Consider the following 22519-nt stretch of genomic DNA (forward strand, 5'->3'; position numbering starts at 1 on the left):
TCTTACGGATTAGATTCATCATAATTCCTATCAAGATATCAATGACGTATTTCACAGAACTAGAACAAATATTTCAAAAATTTATGTGGAACCACAAAAGACCTCGAATAGCAACAGTGATCTTGAGAAAGAATAACAAAGTTGCAGGAATCACACTACCTAATATCAAACTATACTATAAGGCTATAGTAATTAAAAAAAGCATGGTACTGGTATAAAAACAGACATATAGATCAATGGAAAAGAATAGAGAGCACAGAAATAAACCCATGCCTTTATAGTCAATATTTGACAGAGGAAGCAAACACATAAAATGGGGCTAAAGATAGTTTACTCAATAAATAGTGTTGGGAAAATTGGACAGATACGTGCAGAAAAATGACACTAGACTATCTTCTTACAGCACACACAAGAATAAATTCAGAATGGATTAAAGACTTAAATGTTAGACTCAAAACCATAAAAATCCTAGAAGAAAATCTAGACAATAAAACCTCATACATTGCTTGTGGGAATATTCTTCTGCTCTATCTCCTCAGGCAAGGGAAACAAAGAAAAAGTAAACAAATAGGACTACATCTAACTAAAAAGCTTTGGCACAGCAAAAGAAATTAATTATGGAAGAGTACAAACACTCATAACAGTCTTATTAACTTAAGTATCTAAATATTACATTACAGTTTTGTGTATTACTAAATTGAGAATACATTAACAGTTGCTTTTCTAGTCTTATAAACCTAATAAATTGGAATATACTTGCAGGAAAGCCAAGTGCCTCTTGAAAATGCACTTTTTTTAGACAGTGAACATACGTTAGGAGAAGTGGTAGGAGATAACTTACTGCAGGATATTCTGTATCCTGTTAGTTGATGTTTCACTGGAGACAGGAAATGAAGCGAGAGCAAATGCTTCTATGTTTTGATTCCTTCTTTAGCTTTCCTTCTGAATTATTACTCTAGTTTCTTGTCGAAAGTAAAATATAAGGTGCAAAGAGTCAAGAAATATCAAGAATAGTTATAAGGAAGGGCAGGACAACAAAGACTGTATAAAATCACTTTTCCATTTTCCTTGAATAGCTGCAAAAACATTAAGGGATACATTTAACAATAGCTGTTACACAACTGGAAATATTTACTTTAAAAAAAGATTTTATTTATTTATTTTAGGGAGAAAGAGAAGGGAGAGAAACATCGATTGGTTGCCTCCCGTATGTGCCTAAACCAGGGATCAGTTTCACAACCCAGGCATGTGCCCTGACTGGGAATCGAACGGTGACCTTTTGTCTTTGCAGTGTGACTCTCAACCAACTGAGCCCCATCGGGCAGGGCTCTATTTAATTTTGAATTTAATGTTCTTTAATTGGAAACAAAGCTGTAGATAACAGATCTGACATATTAAATATGGAAGAAATGCTTTTAAACTTACTTTTGACTTGGGAGTTCAGAAACCTCATTATAAGGAAATAATATAACAAAGTTCCTTGTGGTTTTGAAAGTTGTCATTCTGTTGTATAATAAATCCATACAAAGAAAATCTGGGCTCTTAAGGAATGGTTATATTACTAAAGAAACTGAACTGAACTGCTTTATGCAATGAGATTTATCAACTGAATAGTTTTTACAACGTTTTTCTTTCTTCAGACTTTAATTTTATCATAATTCAGTTTGCTTTTTCCTAGGTATGCTTGAAATACTGAGTTTCTGTTTTCCTCTTGCAAATGAGAAATACTATAGTAAAATTAGGATTCCAGACTTTAGAATAAAATAATTTCATCTAAAAAGTTTAATATTTAATTTTTCCTAAAAATTTTAACTTCAGCAGATTGCTTTGACCTTTTAAAAACTAGACTCTTTATTTCAGGTCTGTGTTTTGCCAGAGCTATAAAAATGTCTTGATTACTGTAGCTTTATAGTGTTCTTGAAGTCAGGTAGTGTTTGTCAGTTCTTCAACATTGTTCTCCTTCAATGTTGTGTTGACTGTTCTGGGTCTTTTTTCTTTCTCTATTAACTTTAGAATCAGTTTGTCAGTATCCACAAAATAAATTACTAGGATTTTGATTGGGGTTGCTTTTAATCTACAGATCGAATTGGCAAGAACTGACAGCTTGACAATATTGAGACTTACTATCCATGAACATAGAATGTGTCTCCATTCATTTAGTTTTTTAATTTCTTTCCTCAGAGTTTTTTAGTTTTCCTCATATAGGTGTTATATGAGGGTGGGACCCAAAAAATTGTGTATGTATTCTTACATGTTTAAACTTCAGTAACCTTCCAAATATTCTTTATTTAGTGAACTACACCTATCAAGACATTTTTTCTACTGCTCAAAAGTTTCTGAACTTAACCGATTTTTATGCCTTTTTGTGCTACTGCAGTTTTTTTGTTACACCTCTTCCACATAAGCAAAATGTTTCTCTTTGAGGACTTTTTTCATCGGGGAAACAAAGAAAAAAGTTGCTCAGGGTGAAATTAGGTGAACAGGGAGGGTGGGGTATGGAGGTGATATTGTTTTTGGTCAAAAACTGATGAGCACTCAGCACAGTGTGGAGAGGTGCACTCTTTAAATCACCCATCATGAAATGGGCAAATGCATTGAAAGAGTCTTCAAAAAAATTTCACTGAAGCCGAACACAACCTCTCACAACAACATCTGTTGGCACACTGATACAGATCAGTTTCTAGAACACTCACCTAGTAGGGGAAGCCTGTACTACAAAAGGCCTGCTCTCTAGAAGATAATTCTGTTTTCTTTTGGGTCCCACCTCATGTATACTTTGTTAGATTTATATCCAGGTATTCTGAGGGTGCTAATGTAAATAGTATTGTGTTTTTTATTTTAAATTTCACTTGTTCATTGCTGTTATATGGGAAAGTGATGGATTTCTGTATGTAAACCTTGTATCCTGCAACCTTGATATAATCATTATTAGTTCCAGGACAGAATGGGCTAAACGAATATATTGTTTAAGTAGCAAGTTTCGTATCTTCACAAGTATAACACTTAAAAGCTAGGATTCACCTTGTGATAATTATAACAAGTATTTGAAAATAGAAATATTTGTGATTAAAGTAGATTATTGATCCATAAGTCAGTTTAAGAAAGAAGAAGCGAATAGATTGAATTCTTATTTGCATGAGGTTAATGAGTGAAGAGTGATAGATTTTGCAGTGCTGTAGGTTTTTTAATGAGAAGGGTATTTTGTTGGAGACAGAAGCATATGATTAGAATTGACTTGTTCATTTCTGTACTTTGAGGCAAGGGAATGGGATGCAGTGGGGCAGGATGACATTGACTATTTTATAGGGCTAGAAGGCACATCCAAAGCAAAGTCTTTTACAATGATAAGAGAATATCTCTCACATACAACATACAGTTTTAAAAAGATGGTTTCTTCTTACTCACTCTCCTTCAGATTCTCAAAAATCATACCAGCTGGTCTGTACTTATCTTAGTAATTAAAGATTTGACTTAAAAAATTTTTTAAAATTTATTTTAGAGAGAGGAAGGGTGGGGCAGAGAACCATCAGTTTGTTGTTCCACTTATTTATGCACTCATTGGTTGCTTCCTATACGTGCCCTGACTGGAGATCAAACCCATAACCTTGGTATATCAGGATGATGCTCTAACCAACTGAGCTACTCAGCCAGGGCAGATTTGTTTGACTTTTAAATATCACAGTTCTTAAATGTTTTAATTTTTTTTGACTTGTGTAATTGAGTTTCCTGTAATAGCTGATAGAATGCTTGAGAGTCTGAAGGACAGTGTGAAGTAGGAAATAATTAAAAAATAATAATAATAATAAAAGATGTGCATTCAGCTCACCTAATCCATCTAAGCCCAGAAGTATGGCATATATTGCAGTAACATCGAAGAATAATAATCCCATAAAATAGAAGATCCCATTAAATAGAGAAATACCAGTGAAATCTAAAAATGAGGGTTTGACTTGTAAGAGAGACTCGAAATAGGCCCTTAGTAGCTGAAAAAGTATGTTTTTCTACAGACTTAATTGACCAGCTCACACAGAGGCATTTTATAGAACAGTATTTATTTGCAGACGGATTTTTATGGCTTTTAGATGATCTAGTTTTCTTGATTTCTTTTCCCCCCTATTTTTATTGGCTGTCCATCTTTTAACCACATCACAATTTATTTTTACCTTTCCCAAAAGGAAGGGTGAGATTAGGAAGTAGAAGGATAAAACTCATATCAGTCCTTCTCGCTACTTGGAAATAAAGAAAGATATGACTAAATATTTTAATTTTTATTCTATTTTAGTGCACTTTTCCTTTAAAAAGCCTGAATGTTGGCTGTAAACAGATATCAAAATAATCATCATGTGACTTCATAATTTTCTAAGTTTTAAATTCATGTAATCCATGGGACTATATACAAAGTTCTTTTTAAAAAAAAAATAGCTCAGAAATTATCTAGACTCAGCAGAGAATATGTACTGATCTTATTAAATAAAAATTTGTGGTGGTTTTGGTTTGTTTTTTAAATCACTGTTCTTAAATGCTTTAATTATTTTGACTTATGAAATTGAGTTTCTTTCCTGGAACAGCTGGTAGAATTCCTGCATTTCTAAAGGATAGTAAAGACTAGGAAAGAAATTTTTAAATCGTTTATTCATTTCATATGTGGGACAACTGATTCCAGATTATGAGAAATGGTATTGAGGCAGAAGAGGTTGGGCACTAGAATCAATATTATTGCCTCCTGGCTATTCTCTAGAGTATATTAATAAGGTTTTTGAAAGGTGGACTGAGTTTCCTATCCAATCACCATTCGTGCAAAAATGGACAGAATTGTTATTAGGACCAGCAAACCTTTTAAACAAAGAAAACCTCAAGAATTCTTGAAACTTAAAAAATAGAAGCTTATTCTGTTGCCTCTGCTGGAAACCTGGGAAAATCTATTGGTGTGAGTAAGGTAGGATTTAATTGCTTGTCTGTATCTTTAATAAATACCCTGACTTTCCATCAAGTTCTACATGGAAAAATCAGAACTCACTCTAGAATTTTGGAAATTTCCCAGTGTAAGTGCCTTGTCTTATAAGAAGAGGCCGAACATCCTTTAGACTGTAGTTGAGAAAGCACTCGAAGGAACAAAGTAAAGAAAAAAAATTAATGATATATGACAAATGAAAGCAGAGCTATCAGAGACATAAAAGACAGCTTTAAAAAATAAAATAAAAGGCTGCTTTTATCATTAAAGGCCTGTTTAGCAGATCGATCATTAAAGAATGCATTTTTCTGAATGTGAAGGCACAGTGGTCACCTGGGGTGGCTAGGAAGACCAGTTGATGAGACTTACTGAGAGGATTTGTGTGTTTGACCATTGGCAGCCAAGATGGAAGCTTCTTAATAACTTAAAGAACTAAATATAAAATGTATTAACATTTCAGAAGACCACAACAGTACACTGTGGTAGAATTCCTTAAAACCGTCTTTCAGAAGTCTTACAAAATGACACTTTGACAGAGCTATCTTTCAAAATTTCCCATCTCTAATTTGCTCCCCTTCCAAGCTTGATTGCCCATTATTTGCACATTATCTCTCCTTTAAAATATATATAAATATCTTATTTCTTACCAAAACAGGCATAAATCTTCCAAGCTTAGTTGGTTAATTGGCAGAAGAGAGTATTATGACCTAGGAAATTGAACTCTGTGGCATATTCAATTTTGAAGTTGTAAATAACACTCCAGGTTTTAGCTAGTAGTGTCTGTGACAGTAACTTTTCCTTGCACTCACATTTGGTTTCTTTCTTGTTTGTTTGTTTTTGCATGTATGCAATCAATAGTTTTTTCTTTATTTTTTATTGTTTACACTATTATAGTTGTCCCCACTTTTCCGCCCTTTGCCCACCTCCACCCAGCCCCTGCTCCCCGCCTCAGGCTATCACCACACCACTGTCCGTCACTTGCAGTCCCATTTGTACAATATAACTACCCTGTCCCTATATTTGCCACTAGTGCACATGAAGTAGCTGAACTCTACTTGTCTTTTTACTTTTATGTGGATTATTCTCAAAATTGGCATGACAAAAAAACTATTTGAAGGCACTGGTGGTTGAATATTGTCTGTGTTCACTCTAAAGGAGAACTTCAGGTTGTTTAATTGTTCATAAGATACCACTTCTGTAAGATTTGGCACTTAACGTCTGTTTTTGAGTTTACTTTTTAATTTTTAAGAGGAAGCTTATATAGTTTGAGAAAATATGACAAGTGATTGTTACACTTGTTAAATTATCTCTTTGGATAGGCCTCTTCACCTCAGATCTTACCACATTTAATTGGATCTCATCTCTGTGGCCTCTCTTTGGCCAGGGTAAAATGTGAATAATTTTGTTACCCAACTTGTTTTATGTATGTGTAAGGAATATCAATGAATAATAACAAGAAACTGAGATCCTTAGAAGAAAGGTGATAATATATCAAGGTACTGTTAAAATAATGGCACTTGAGAATCATATTTGGTGAGTTACCATGGTTCAAAACTTGTTAGGATACTTGTTTAATTCCAAAGAAGACATATAGATGGCCAGCAGGTGCATGAAAAAGTGCCCAACATCACTAACCATAAGAGAAATGCAAATCAAAACCATAGTTCTTACACCTCCTAGAATAGCTATTATCAAAAAGATATGAAATAACAAGTGTCCATGGTGCAGAGAAAAGGGAATCTTGTGTTGGTGGAATGTAGATTGGTACAGCCACTGTAGAAAATAGTGTGGAGTTTCCTCAAAAAATTAAAAATTGAACTACCATATGATCCAGCAGTTCTACTTTGGGGAATTTATCTGAAGAATACAAAGACACTAATTCAAAAAGATACATGCACCCCCTTGAAACATTATTTGCAATAGTTAAGATATGGAAACAACCTAAGTATTCATCAATGGATGAATGGATAAAGAAAATATGACGTGTATGATTATAATTCAATCATGAAAAGAAAGAAATCTTGTCATTTGTGACAACATGGATGGACTTTGAGGGCATTATGCTAAGTGAAGTAAATCAGACAGAGAAAGATAAATATCATTCCAATATGTGGAATCTAAAAACAAAACAAAGAAAACCAGACTTGGCTGGGTAGCTCCGTTGGTTAGAGCATCATTCCAATACACCAAGGTTGTGAGTTTGATCTCTGGTCAGGGCACATACACATACAAGAAGCAATCAGCGACTGCATAAAAAAGTGGAACAACAAATTGATGTTTCTCTCTCTCTCTCTCCCCCTCCATCTCTCTCCCTCTCTCAAATCAATAAGAATAAATAAACCTTGCTCATAGATACAGAGAATAGATTGGTGGTTACCAGAGGCAGGGATAGGGTGTGGGGGGAGGGTGGCGAAATGGGTAAAGTGTCAAAAGGTACAGATTTCCAGTTATATAAGTCCCGGGGATGTAATGTAGAACATGGTGACTATATAGTTAATTATACTGTATTGCATATTTGAAGGTTGCTAAAAGTAAATCTCATCACAAGAAAAAAAGTTGTAATCATGTATGGTAAATGATGTTAACTAGACTTAGTGTGGTGATTATTTTACAGTATATACAAATGTCAAATCCTTATGTTGTACACCTAAAATTAATATAATGCTATATAAATGTTAATTATACTTCATTTGTTTTTGTTTTTAAGATTTTATTTATTTTTAGAGAGAGGGGAAGGGAAAGAGAAAGAGAATGAGAGAAACATCAGTGTATGATTGCCTCTTACATGCCCCCAACTGGGGACCTGGCCTGCCACCCAGGCATGTGCCCTGACTGGGAATCAAACCGGCGACCCTTTGGTTCCCAGGCCGTGGCTCAATCCTCTGAGCCACACCAGTCAGGGTTATAATTCAGTTTTAAAAAATTGTTCAAGGTTGGTTTTATATGTGGGATAATCAGACTCAGACATTTCTGTGTCATTCTCAATGCCTAGAACAACTTCTGCCTGATTTTTGAAGCCAGCAAAAGCAATAATAACAAAGCCTGCAGTATTTACAAATATGTTAGTGATAGTGTAAATTACATACTTTTTTCAAAATGTTCCTATTTGAAATAATTCAAGAAACTTCTAAGATGGTTCCTGATAGAGGAAAATAAATGATAAAAAGAAAATTCATTCTGTTATTCCTCATATCCTTTATGAATCTTCCCCGATAATAGTATTTAACTGCATTTTTTCCTTAAAAATTTATTTCTGATAGAGTATACATGTTCTTCTATCATAGAATGAGATCTTGCCTTATTTCCTACCATGGAGTTAAGTAAATCTTGGGCTTTCTTTGCATGTAAAAATAAGAGAATTGTTAAATCACTAAATATTTTTGATGGGAATTAAAAATAACTTTCTCTGTAATGCTGAGAGGCACTTAAACTCTAGTTCTTTGATATTGGGTTTCATATCTACTTGAATTGTTGGTTTAAGAGGCAGTATTAGTAGGTGAACAGACAAGTTAAGATATTAAATTACTGCTTTCCCTTTCTGGTGAACTCATTTAAAGGATAAATACTACCGCAGTGGCTCTTCTACCGTCTGGTGTGTGGTTGGGTTTGGCCCTTGGGCAGCTTGGGCAGGAGATCAGGCAAAGAAGAGAGTGAGGTAGGGGTATTTATTCCCCCAATCTTTCCCTGAGGGGTCACTATGGGTTTACTGTGACCTTTGACCAAAGATCATAGCCACTGTCCTACGGCCTTTACCACAGCAGATGCAGCAAAGATGAAAAAGGCCTCTTGTCTCCTTCCAGTAATTGGTGTCTCCTTACACCTCTTTAAAACCTCAGGGTAGCAATGCACGTTGCTGTTATTAGCCAAGGGGTAACTGCACTCCATCTTGTGGTTTCCCTACTCCCTACTAGCACCTTCTAAAATAGTCTTTTTAAAAAACTCCTTAGATTTCCTGATTCAAATGTGCCATTTGTTTCCTGCTGGGATCCTGACTGAAATAGCTGCTTTATGTATTTTTAATTATTATCCTAATTTGTATGCCAGCTGAACCCTAATAATACTGTGCTAATTTTGGGGGGATAATAACCGAAGGTGTTTGCAGAACTACCCTTTGTTTTCCTTGTACTTTGTTTCATCTAGTGTGTTGTTAAAGGCAAAAAAAAAACTGTTAGATGATGTATTGTATAAGAAGCTAATAATACTGATAGTTCATTTAAATATGGACACCAAAATGCTGCTTTACTTTGTAAAAGAGATTGGTGGTTTGATTCTCTAATAAGAATATTGAATTCCCTTGTATCATCTCACTGCTCGTTAATATGTCTTTGGGAGAGAGAGCTTACAATATTCAAGTTGTATCATTTGGCTAACCTATAGCAATTCTGAGAAGGTTGCTGGATAGTATTTTGGCTGTATAGGATTTTCATGTTTATATACTGTCTCTCTTCAGTTATTAAAGAGAATTGGGAATTAATCATGTAGTCGTCTGGAAAACTAAGGCTTAAATACTGAGTTTGTGTAAGTGCAACCTGGTGTTTCATCTAACATTCTCAAATCTGCCAGTATTACAGAGGTTAAACCTAAATCAGTTCACGCTTCATTGGTAACTGGCAAGCATATTTTCTCTTGGAATGACGTACATTGTGTTCATATACTTTTTTCCACCTTTTGTACCAAAATATGTTATCATTCTAACTTAAAAATTATCAATCTTCCATAGCAACTAGGAGGTATTTGAAAACACAGAATAAAGATTGAGCTATAAAAGAGGCTTTAATTAAAACAGATCTGTAGTAATAGCAAAAGAATTTGGAAAATGTACTAGAATATTGCTGTTTTCTTAAACCCCTGCCCATTCAGGTTGCTGTAACAAACTGGTGGCTTATAAAACAACAGAAATTAATTTCTCACAGCTCTAGAGGCTGAAGTTTGAGCTCAGAGTGTCAGCATGGCCTGGTGAGGGCGCGCTCTGGCTCACAGACCTCTTGCATCACTTGGTGGCAGGGGCTGGGGAGCTCTGTGCAATCACTTTCGTAAGAGCACTTGTCCCATTCATGAGAGCTCTGCTCCCATGATTTATGTACCTTCCAGAGGCCCCAACTACTAATGCTAGCACTTTAGTATATTGACATAAGAATTTGGGGTGGAGGGCCGGGACACAACCATTCAGAACACCGCAACCCCTTTTTTCAAAACCTTCCCTTTTACTTGCTTTCTTGAAATTCTAACCCCTAAGCTACTCCCAAGTATGGTGCATGAATCAGCAATGTTGATACCACCAGGGAGTAAAAATCTCAGGCCACAGGCTAGACTACTGAATCAGAACCTACGTTTTAAGCTAAGATTCCCCAGATAAGTATACACATCAGAATCTGAGAAGCATTCTAACCATTTCCTGGATTGCATCTCATTAGAGTAAAACAAAGTTGTCAGGTGTTTAAAGCTGAGGTAATTCATAGTAGTCTCAGGTAAACGAATTGATTAAGTGTGTGGATAGCCTTTTCTTTGTAAGTACAGGGAAGCCAGGCTCTTTCTGTAATCAATCACACTAAACTAAGTTTTCCCATGTTGTGCTGGTAACGTAAACCTAGGTACATTGCTTCATCGAGCATTATATTGGGAACACAAACATGAATATATTCATGGAGTTCATAGTCTGAAAACCCAATGTGTGTGATGCAGTCTAGAAGGTTGAAATTACTTTCATGTTGTTGTTATTGCCACAGAAGCTCCCATCCTTACTCACATTTTCAGATTTGTTAGGTGTTAAATTTTACCTTGGGGAGCCGTTTACTTTCAACATTTCTAGAGAGACTTTTAAATTAAGATAAAATAATTAAAGATAATTAAGGATTACTGGACAGTTTAATTTAGTTGGTGTATTTAGTGTTTTTCTCTGTGACAGTTTCTATTAAAATCAAATTTTATTTTATAATTTTAACTCAAATGTAGTTGTCAGTGATCTATATAATAGAATTTACAAAGTAAGTTAACTCTTTAAGGCAGAAGAGCAGCTAGTATTGGCCCTTCTGTTTGGGGGATGGATCACATGTCAGTTTTGGATCTTGTTGAACGTATTTTTTCCTTCTCATTCTTTCAGATTCATCAGGATTCATTTTTGATTTGCAGTCAAATACTGTACTGGCCCAGGGAGGAACTTTTGAGAACATGAAAGAGAAGGTATGATTAGTTACTGTAGATCAGCAATTTTTAACTGGTGTTCTGCAAGAATTTTTAAAACTTGCAATACCTGACTGTTTAGTCAGGAGCACTGATCCCTTTTCCCTTAGATTGTCAAATTAAAAAAAAATTACAACAGCCAACACAAGAGACGTCCGGCATGAATGAATTAAAATTATACCTATTTTTTTGGTTAGATTGGGAAAAAAAATATTTTTGGTGTGCTGCAGAATTTTTGTAATTAGTTTATATGTGCCCTGAGATGAAAAAGGTTGAAAATCACTGCTGTAGATAGTAAACTTGAATGTCATACTAAAATTTAGGTACTGATACAATCAGTGACTAGGCACCCTCATTAAGAAAATGAAACTTTTAAGAACAAAACAGAACACCACTGTATATCGAAGAGTAACTACCATGAAGGCTTTGAGGAATCAGAGCCTATTAAGTGCAAACATGAATTTTTTTGCATATCTCTCTCTCTATTCATTCTAAATTCCTTTGAAGACACCTTAATATTAATGAATATTGTAACATATTTATATGGCTAAGTGTGTATCTCATTTGGCAACATTCTTAAAGGAACAAGCTGACTAGGATCTTCCCATTCACTTGAAGAGGATTCTGAAGTTCAGGAGACTTCAGAGCCAAATGAGAAATAGATTTTCCAAGTAACATTCCTTTGGAAGAAAACCAGGTGTTTTTTTGTAGTATAACACTAAATGAGCTATACTGAGAAAAACATAAAACAAAAGCTTTATGTGCTTTAAAATATTTTGTCTTGTTATAAAAAGTATATATCTATGGAGTCAAAGATATATATTGTTTCAGTAATATAAACACTTATACATTTTAAGTTACCAGATTCTTACCATTATTGTTGAATCTGTAAATTTTGCCTAAAATCCATTTTTTAGATTTTATTTATTTTTAGAGAGGGAGAACAGGGATGGGGGAGAAACATTGATGTGCAAGAGAAACATTGATTGGTTGCCTCTTCCGTGCCCCCAACTGGGGACCTGTCCCACAACCTAGGCATGTACCCTGACTGAGAATCTAACCAGCAACACTTTGGTTTGCAGGCCGGCACTCAATCCACTGAGCCATACCAGCCAGGGCCTAAAATCCATTTTCTAGTGATCAGTGTTAAGTTTTTTGCTCATCTCAAAAATGAAATTATCCGTTTTTGGATTATAGGTTATACTCCTTCCCACTTCTATAGTTTTAAACCTTACCATTGTTTAATTAAGCCTGAAACAAAACAAGCATAGAATGATGTGAAAGCAAGTGTACTAAAAAAGACTTATGTTCTAATACAGACTCTACTTATTACTTGGACAAGATACTTCTTATCTATAAAAGGACTTCCTTTTCAAGTATTATTGCTGACTAGAAAACTTGAAAACATTCATAATATAAAATACTGAAAAATATAGAACGAAAAAGAACACATAATTTTAAATGCATAGCTGAACAGACAAAGTTAGGGAAATCCCTAGGGGCTAAGTATATAAAGGGAATGAAAAACCAGAGTAGAGTAAGCCTGAGCTAGGCAGCTGTGATGTATTTTGCCAGTCTCAGTAACAAATGGGTTTTACCATACGGGGTCATAAAGCTCAAGGCTTATCCTAGGTTAGGAATTGGGGCCGAGGTCTTACATAAGATTAAGATCCTAAAAATATTTTACCTTCAGGGAAAGGGTGAACTAAAACAAATCTTCCCACTGAACACAATATTCTTACTGTACATGATTAGAGGGATATATTTAAAGGACAAAACAAATTGCAAATCTTAAATTTTATTAAGTGTTTTTTCATTAGTAGTAATGTATCATAGTGTTATTAGTAATATTTTATGAATATTAAAAAATAAAGCAAATCACTAAATTAACACTTTTAGGAACTAAAACTTTCAGTTTAGAGGAAAGAGATAAATGTTTAAAATCATATAAGAAAACTTTTAATATTATATTTGAATATTATATATGAATTCATATTGTAAAAAACAAAATCTCCTAGCTCGATCTGGCAGTATACACCCCTAACTCTTAGATCTTGGTTTCTACCTACCACTTCCTGCCAAAAAAAACAGGTCTTTTTAGAGAAATGGCTAATTTTACATTGTACAGTAAGACAAGAAATGAAAATTACAAGGATTGGAAGGGAAGTAAAAAACTGCTATTTATATACAATACAGTTTATCTCCATAGAAAAATCAAGAAAGCAACAAATTATTAGGGATACTAAGAGTTCATCAAGCTTGCTGGATAAATACTGATATATAAAAATGAAAACTATGCAATTATTATATATTTTTAATCTCAAACAATTAAAAGACCTTGGGAATAAACCTGACAAAATCGACATACCTATTTTAAAGAGCAATTTGTCATTACCTAATGAATTTGTAGATGCCCTGCTATTCAGAAATTCTACTAGTGGTTATATACAAGAGACATTCTCTCACTGTTCACAGAAGACCAATTTTGTCGATTTAATTGTGATCCCGGACACGCAAGTAATTCCAGCAAGCAGAATGATAAAAACAATTGGGGGGCTGCAGCACTCTCTGGCAGTCAGCGGAGAGCATGAGACCCCACCGTCATTTTATTAGGATTTCAAAAGTTACAAAAAAATAGAACAGGGAGGGGTGGCTCTACAGCCAATAGTGAAAGAATTCTTACAATGTATCATTAATGTGTAAAATACAGCTAGGGTAACTTATGACTTAGATAGCACCTATCAAGGATACAAAGCAGGCCCACTAGTCCTCGAGGCCAGATCCAATTAAGACTTTATTTACAAGGAGGCAGATGGAGTACTTAACAGATCTCTTTGTTCTCAGGATTCCATGACTCAGTGGCCTGTATAGCCTAAAGCCGCAGGAGGAGACAAGGCCAGCTTATCTCCTGAGCCACAGGACACCTGGACAGAGGAGCATGTAAACATGCCCTTACCCAGAGATCTGAGTTCCTGCTACACAATTTCTTTTTTAATATGCTAAACATGGTTTTAGGCACTGAAGAGCCAACAGTAAATAAGCATAGGAATGTTCAGCATTTTTCATATTGGCCAAACATTGGAAACAATGTGTCTTATCAATAGGAGAATGAATAAATTGGCTATATTCATACAATGTAAATGCTATGTAGCAGTTAAGTAAATAAGAGATGCATTTATCAACATAAAAAAACTAAAAAACAGTGTTACTTGAAAAAAGCAAATTGAATATAGACATATATGACGTAATATTTATATAATGCAAAACAATAGTATATATTTAATACTACCTGGGGATACATGCATACATACATCATACAAATTCAAAAATGTGTATCGAAATAACATCATATTGAAGGTGGAACTCTGTGGAGAGAAGGGAAACAGGATTACGAGGGACTTCATGGGGGGCTTCAATTGCATCTACAGTAGAACCTTGGTTCTTGAACTTAATTTGTTATGGAAAACTGTCCGAGAAGCAGTTTGTTTTAAAACCGAATCTCCTTTGTTTGTTGCATGAGAGATGTGTGACTGATCATACAGTTATCAGCACGAAAGGTTGTTGGATAGAGTTGAGACCCAAAGTTTTGTTAAACAAATGAAACATTTTTCCCATGAATAACTTGGTCAAGAACTGAATTGTTCAAGAATTGAGGTTTGGCTGTATTTTATTTTAATAAACTGGCTGTCTCGCCCTGGCCAGTATGGCTCAGTTGATTGGAGTGTCATCCAGTGCCTGAAAGGTTAAGGGTTCAATTCCCAGTCCGGGCTCATACCTAGGTTGCAGGTTGGGTCACTGGTCCAGGTGCTTACAATCCCTGATGCAGGCATACAATTGGTGTTTCTCTCTTGCGTCGATATTTCTCTGTAAAAAGCAATGAAAAAATGTCCTCAGGTGAGGATTAAAAAAAACTGGCTGTCACACAGTGAGTGTTCATTATGTTTTGTATGCCTGAAATAGTTTATAGTAATTTAAGTTATCTTTATATAGTGTTATACAATTAAGTGATATGAAATAAAATGTTTTGAAAAATGCTATATAAAAATCTAAGTTTCTATGGGCGGTGGTTCATTAAACTTCCCACCTTTCTGTACAATATGCTAAAAATGAGGAAATGATAACTCTAAAATTAATACCTGATACCTAAATTAAACCTCCCTTTCTTGGAATAAAATCTGGCACATGCCTTCTATTTCTAGAAATGTTTTGGTTTTCTTAGTTTTGTAATACATTTTTATGTGCTGTTATCACTCATCTGTTAATCATTCCCAGTGAGATGGTTGTATGCTTTCTCTCTGATGCTAAAGAGTGATATATATTGTTAAGAATGAAATGTCACTCTGTAATAGGCTTCAGTTGTTAAAATTAAATGACCCTGTCATCTTTTCCAGATAAATGCAGTGCGTGCAATAGTTCCCAATAAGAGCAACAATGAGATCATCCTGGTTTTGCAGCACTTTGATAATTGTGTGGACAAAACAGTACAAGCGTTTATGGAAGGTAATCCTAGTTCAGTTTTTTAATATGTTGGTGTTTGTTCAAAAAGAAGTTGCTTCAGACTTCTATAAGATTCATTCAGCAACCTTGTGTTTCATAGATAATACAGTAGACCCCATGATAATATAACATACCATGCCACTTAAAAAGGATATCTCATTATTGAATAACTACATCAGATTAGGTCTCCCTCTTCCTGTTTTTCTGCCAGTAGAAAATAAACAGGTTCAAACAGTGTAAGGTTTCTCTTCATTGTCATCTGTTTTCTGTATAATTTAGTGTTTGGGTCTGGGGTAGTGTACAGGTCTGTAAAACAACATAGCCGAGATGAAATCTTCACAAGCAGGGGGATGGTATACTCGGGCTGCAACCACTCATCTTTGTATTTGCTCTAAGCTATATAAATAATAGAATTTCAGAATGGTCAGGGTACATTAGTCTCTTCTTGGGAGAACTTACTGAGGGAATTACATGTGGAAGGGGAATCTAAATGGGCAGGTACAGGTATTCCAAAAAATAAGAATGATTATGATTATCTCATAACGTTAGCTCAGAGACTTGAACTTTAACTTTTCTTGTTAGGAACTTTAGAAATTCTCCAGCAATTACAAAATGCAGGGACACTAATTCCTACTTGACTGTGCATGTGCTGAAAGAGGAAATCTGTAATTGGTTTCTCTTACAGGTAGTGCCAGTGAAGTACTCAAAGAATGGACAGTAACAGGCAAGAAAAAGGTAAAAATGAATTAAATTTAAAAGCATGATATTAATATTATAAAAATATTTGGACTCTGCAAAAATATTTGAAATAAAAGACTTACATATACATCTTCTGTTCACCTGGTCTAAAAAAGTCTTCTGTGATGCTGAAACACTGCTGTGTACATAGAGTAGAATACAGTCTCCTCCATGTGATATGACAGGAAACGGAATGACCCTGCCATGTGCAGTTGCTGAAGGTATATTAATATTAGTCAGGAATGAAACAAGTGTTTGTCAACGAAAGCAGAGCTCCACTAGAGAAAATGATGTAGGCTGTGGTTTTCAACATCATTCTTATCACAGATTAGTTTAGATTTTTAGGTCAGATAACTGTGTTGTAGTCTCTAGTATTAACAATCTTTGACTTAAAGCCCAAAAAGGGGCTTTGCTACTATTAGCTATACAGAAGGGTCTGATATTCCAATTTAGGGAGAGAGAAGGCACTTGGGTGTGGAGTCAATCAGAACAGGATTTATATTGTTCTACTTACTGGCTTTGTAACCTGGGAGTATTGTTTAACCTTTGTGTGCCTTAGTTTGCTCATCTCTAAAATAGGAAAATAATACTAACAAATACTAGTACAGTAGTCCCTCTCTATATCGCAGTACACTTATCACAGCTTCACTGTATTGCGGGATTTTTAAAAATATTATATTGTTTATCGCGGATTTTTTGCTACATCGCGGGATTTTGTGGTACTGTATATGTATGTTGTTAAAGTTATGTAGGTTTAAGAGTGTAGAATATGTTTAAGAACATAAGTAGTGTTTATAAAAGTGTGGAAAAGGTTAAAAAGGGAGTGGGAAAGGTTAATAAGGGACTGGGAATGGTTTATAAGTGTGTGGGAAGGGTTTATAAAGCCTTAAAATATATATAAATACTAAAATAAATGTAAGGTTCCTACTCCATGGATTTTCACCTATCGCGGGGATGGGGGTCTAGAACATAATACCCTCGATAAGTGAGGGAATACTGTACCTAAAATCTGACATACTAGTTTTCATTTCCTTCTCTTTGTCAACTTGAAACCAGAACACTTTCCCCAAAGGACACTAACTGGTCTCAAAATGCTTCCCACAGCTCTGTACTCTAGATCTAGCTCCTTTAGGAAATGCTTGAAGTATGGTTTTTTTTAAAAATATTTTTTATACTTTTAGAGAGAAGGAAAGGGAGAGAGAAAGATAGGGAGAAACATCGATCTGTTGCCTCTCATTGTGCCCCTTTTGGGGACCGAACCCACAACCCAGGCACGTGCCCTGACTGGCAACCTTTCCCTTTGTGGGACAACCCCCAACCAACTGAGCCACACCAGGCAGGGTTTAAAGTATGGATTTTAATCAGGTGTCTCTATGAAATCTCTGGAAAATTCTTTTCCTGTATCAAATAGTACTGGAGTTCTGGAATGCTTTCTTGATGACTCTAAATCACTTCATTAGATTATCTGTTAAGTTTTGACCAAATTAGGCTTGGCCCCACTGACCATTGAGAGTTTTTTCCAAGGAGAACCTCATATTACTACAGATTCCCCTGAAGCTCTACAAACCTATAGCTCTGTATATTTGCTTAATTTCTTCTCATTGCTTTTACCTAACATAAATACCCCTGTGTGCTCTGGAGAATCCCAGGTTAATAATTTATTGATCCAGGATAGTAAGTTATTTAGTGATGTAATATATGCTTGAAGCTGGAAAAGTATGTGTTGGACACATAAATTTCTTAAAATTTAGAGAAAGAAAAATGGCTTCTGTTTGGCAGTCCCAAGTGCCCAAGTCCAGTCCATTTAATTGTTGGGATCACTTCAATAGGATGTGACTATGAGCAGTTAGTTACTGGGACAGTTAATACACACATGGGACAGCGAGATGAAAACTTAGCCAGTTTACATGGGAGAAAATGTTTAAGAGAAAGAAGGACGAGAGCTGTGGGGAAGAGAAAATGGTATCTAGGGTTCCAGTAGTGCTCTGTAAAAGAGGGTCATGAGAAGGGTTTGGGGGAAGTGATGCAGTCATATCAGTCTAGCCTTAGGAGTAGAATAAGTGTTGCTGGTAGAGCTGTGGTTTGTCAAAATAAAAGGTAAAGGACTTTTTTGTTTGTTTTAATTTTAGTATTTGCCTGGGCAATATAGTCCTATGGCTCCAAGTTCAAAGCTACAAAAGTTAATACATTGAAATGTTTCTATCCTGTCCCTGCCGCCCCACTCCAGAGGCAAACAGAATTGTCAATTTCTCATTCATCTTCCAGGATTATTTTAAGCATATACAGGCAAATATCAATATATATTCTCTTCTTTGCCTGCTTTTTAAAATATAATATATCTTGGAACTTGTTCTGCGTCAATATATAGAGCTTTCTTGTTTTTTATGGATGTATAGGCATCCTATTGTTTGAATGTACCATAACTAATTTAACTAGTCCTTTTATTGGTCAACATTTTGGTTGTTTCCACTCCTTTGCTATTACTATGAATATTTACATGAATAAACGAGTACATACATCATTTTCACATGCGTTAGTATTGCTGAGGATAAATTCCTAGAAGTGGAATTGCTAGGTCAAAGGGTATGTGCATTTGTAATTTTGATAAGTATTACCAGATTCCCATAGAGAGTACTACATACTTTGCATTCCCACAAGTAATATAGGAGAATGCCTGTCTCTCCATATCCTCAACCCTGCCAACCCTCCAGTATTACAATCAAACTTTCTGACCTTTTGCTAATCTAGTAGGTAAAAAATAATATTGTAGTGCAGTGTTTTTTCCAAATGTTTCTTACTGTAGAAAACACATGGCATTTACCATTTTAACTGTTTTTAAGTGTATAGCTTAGTAATATTAAATACATTCGTAATGTTGTACAACCATCACTACCATTCATCTCCAGAACACTTTTTTTTTGGGGGGGGGCTTTTATTCTAAGCTGATATCTGAACTGATTTGCCAATGAAGGCTTTGTATTTTAATTTCTTAAAAATCAAGCCTAATTGACATGTATAACATCATATTAGTTTCAGGTGTACACCATAATGATTAATATTTGTATGTACTGTGAAATAAGTCTAATTAACATCAATTACTGTATCTGGTTACAATTTTTTTTCTTACGATGAAAACTTAAGATCTCTTGTAGCACTTTTCAAATATACATTATCTTATAAAACAGAAACTCTATACCAATTAAAATGTAACTCCACATTTTCCCCTCCCTCTGGTCTTTGGCAAACACCAGTTCTGCTTTCTGTTTCTATGATTTTCACTACTCTGAGTACCTCATATGAGTGGAACCATACAGTATTTGTCTTTTTGTGACCAGCTTATTTCAACTGGCATAACATTCTCAAGGTTCCATTCATGTTACAATATATTGCAGAATTTCCTTCCTTTTATAGGCTGAAATATATATACACACACACACACCACATTTTGCTTATCTATTCTTCCATCAATGAACACTAGGACTGCCTCCATGTTTTAGCTATTGTGAATAATGCTACAATGAACATGGGTACACAAATATGTCTTTGATACCCTGCTTTCAATTCTTTGGGGTATGTACCCAGAAATGGAATTGATGCATCATATGGTAATTCTAGTTTTAATCTTTAGAGGAACTGCCATACTATTTTCCACAGCAGCTGTACCATTTTACATTCCTACCAGCAGTGCCCAGGAGTTCCAGTTTATTCACATCCTTGTCAATATTTGTTTTCTTGTTTTTCTGATAGTAGCCATTTGATGAGTCTGAGATAGTATCTCATCGTTTTGATTTGTCTTACTCTAATGATTAAGTGATGATGAGCACCTTTTCATGTGTTCATTGGCTATTTGTATATCTTCTTTAGAATAATGTCTATTCAAGTCCTTTGCCCATTTTTAAATTGGGTTGTTTGTTTTTTTGTTGTTGACTTTAGGAATTTTCTATATATTCCAGATATTGGTACTTTATCAGATATATGATTTACAAATATTTTCTCCCATTCCGTGAGTTTGCCTTTTTACTGTGTTGATACAGTGTCTTTTGATGCACAATTTAAAAAAATTTTCATAAGGTCCAATTTTCTATTTTTTCTTCTGTTTCCTGTACCTTTGGTGTCATATCCAAGAAATGATTGACAACTCCAATGTTGTGATGCTTTTCTACATTTTCTTCTAATAGTTTTAGTGTTTTAGGTCATATATTTATGTCTTTGATTCATTCTCAGTTAATTTTTGAACATAGCATTAGGTAAGGGTCCAGCTTCTTTCTTTTGCATGTGGGTATTTCAGTTTCCCAGCACCATTTGTCAAAAAGACTCTCCTTTCCCCATTAAATGATCTTGGCACCCTTGTCAAAAGTCATTTGACCATACATGTGAGAGTTTGTTTCTCGGTTCTCTATCCTGTTCCATTGGTCTATACATTTGTCTTTTTGCCACACTGTTTTGATTACTGTAGCTTAGTAGTAAGTTTTGAAATCAGGGAGTGTGAGTACTCCAGTTTTTTCCCCCCCGAGATTGTTTTGGCCATTTGGGGTCCCTTGAGGTTTCCATATGAACTTTAGATTAGGTTTTCCTATTTCTGCAGAAAATGTCATTGGAGTTTTGATGGGGATTGTATTGAACCTGTAGATCACTGTGGGTAATATTGACATTTTAACAATATTAAGTCTTCCAATCCATGAACATGAAATATGTTTCTATTTATGTCGTCATTAATTTCTATCAGCAGTGTTCTATGATTTTCATTATGTAAGTCTTTTTTTACCTCCTTGGTTAATTTCATCCTTAGATTTTTAACTCTCTTTGATGCTGCTTTATATGGAATTGTTTTTGTAATTTCTGTTTCAGATTGTTTGTTCATATATAGAAATGCAACTGGTTTATATGTATTAACTATATCCTGCTACTTTACTGAATTTATTTATTAGTTTTAACAGTTTTTTGTGGAATCTTTAAAGACTTCTACATATGAGATCATATCATCTACAAACAGAGATAATTTTACTTATTTCTTTCTAATTTGGATACCTTTTATTTCTTCCTTTTTGCCTACTTGCCCTGGCTAGAACTCTCAGTACTATGATGAATAGAAGTGACAGAGGGAACAACCTTGCCCTGTTCCTGATCTTTGAGAAAAAGCTTTAAATCTTTCATCATTATTCACTGTAGGTTTTTTGTATGTGGCTTTTATTATGTTAAGGTTATTTCCTTCTATTCCCACGTTTCTTTTGTGTTTTGGGGGGTTTTTTTTTTTTAGTGTTTTTATCAGAGGATGTTGAATTTTGTCAAATATTTTTTTGTATCAGCTGATGTGGTTTCCTTTTTACCCTTCATTCTGTTAGTGTGGTGTTGGACTTCGATCAGTTTTCTTATGTTGAACCATTCTGGCATTTCAGGAATGAATCCCACTTGGCCATGGTGTATAATCCTTTTATTTTAATTTTATTTTAAAATATTTTTAAAGATCTTCATTTATTTATCTTTAGAGAGAGGGGAAGGGAGGGAGAATAAGAGTACGAGAAACATCTATGTGAGAGAGATACACTGATCCGTTGCCTCTCGCCCACACCTAACCCTGGATGGACCTGCAACCCAGGCATGTGCCCTGACCAGGAATCAAACCACCCTCACTTGGCAGGACGACGCCCAACCAACTGAACCACACCAGTCAGGGCTATAATCCTTTTAATATGCTGCTGAATTCAGTTTGGTAGTACTTTACCGAGGATTTTTTCCCTCAGTGTTTATAAGGCAGATTAATCTATAGTTTTCTTACAGTGTTTTTGTCTGGCTTAGGTATTAAGGTAATGCTGGCCTCATAGAATGATTTATGATAGGAAGTGTTCTCTCCAATTTTTTGGAAAAGTTTGAGAAGAATTGGTATTAGTTCTTCTGTAAATGTGTGATAGAATTCACCAGTTGAAGCCACTAGGTCTGAGACTTTTCTTTGTTGGCAGATTTTTTGATTACTGATTCATTCTCCTTACTAATTTGAGGTCTATTCCAATTTTCTATTTCTTATTATTTAGTCTAGGTATATTTTGTGTTTCTAGGATTTGTCCATTTCATCAAGGTTATTCAATTTTTTGGCACACAGTTTTTCATAGTATCCTCATAAGGCTTTTGATTTCTGTAGAATTGGTAGTAATGTCC

General features: G+C 34.9%; 1 protein-coding gene across 4 annotated transcripts in view; it reads left to right on the plus strand.

Moving 5' to 3' along the window:
* The window catches only part of SPATS2 (spermatogenesis associated serine rich 2), a 112384-nt gene that overhangs the window by 60831 nt on the left and 29034 nt on the right, over window positions 1-22519 (plus strand). For all 4 annotated transcript variants that reach the window (XM_090273117.1, XM_090273116.1, XM_090273115.1 and 1 more), the window contains exons 3-5: window positions 11052-11131; window positions 15523-15631; window positions 16314-16363. In XM_090273117.1, the coding sequence (XP_090129243.1) occupies window positions 11052-11131; window positions 15523-15631; window positions 16314-16363 (239 nt within the window). The remainder of the gene's footprint in view (window positions 1-11051; window positions 11132-15522; window positions 15632-16313; window positions 16364-22519) is intronic.

Source organism: Furipterus horrens, unplaced genomic scaffold (genome assembly GCF_987537825.1).
Source record: "Furipterus horrens unplaced genomic scaffold, mFurHor1.1.pri manual_scaffold_4, whole genome shotgun sequence".
Classification (NCBI taxonomy): domain Eukaryota; kingdom Metazoa; phylum Chordata; class Mammalia; order Chiroptera; family Furipteridae; genus Furipterus; species Furipterus horrens.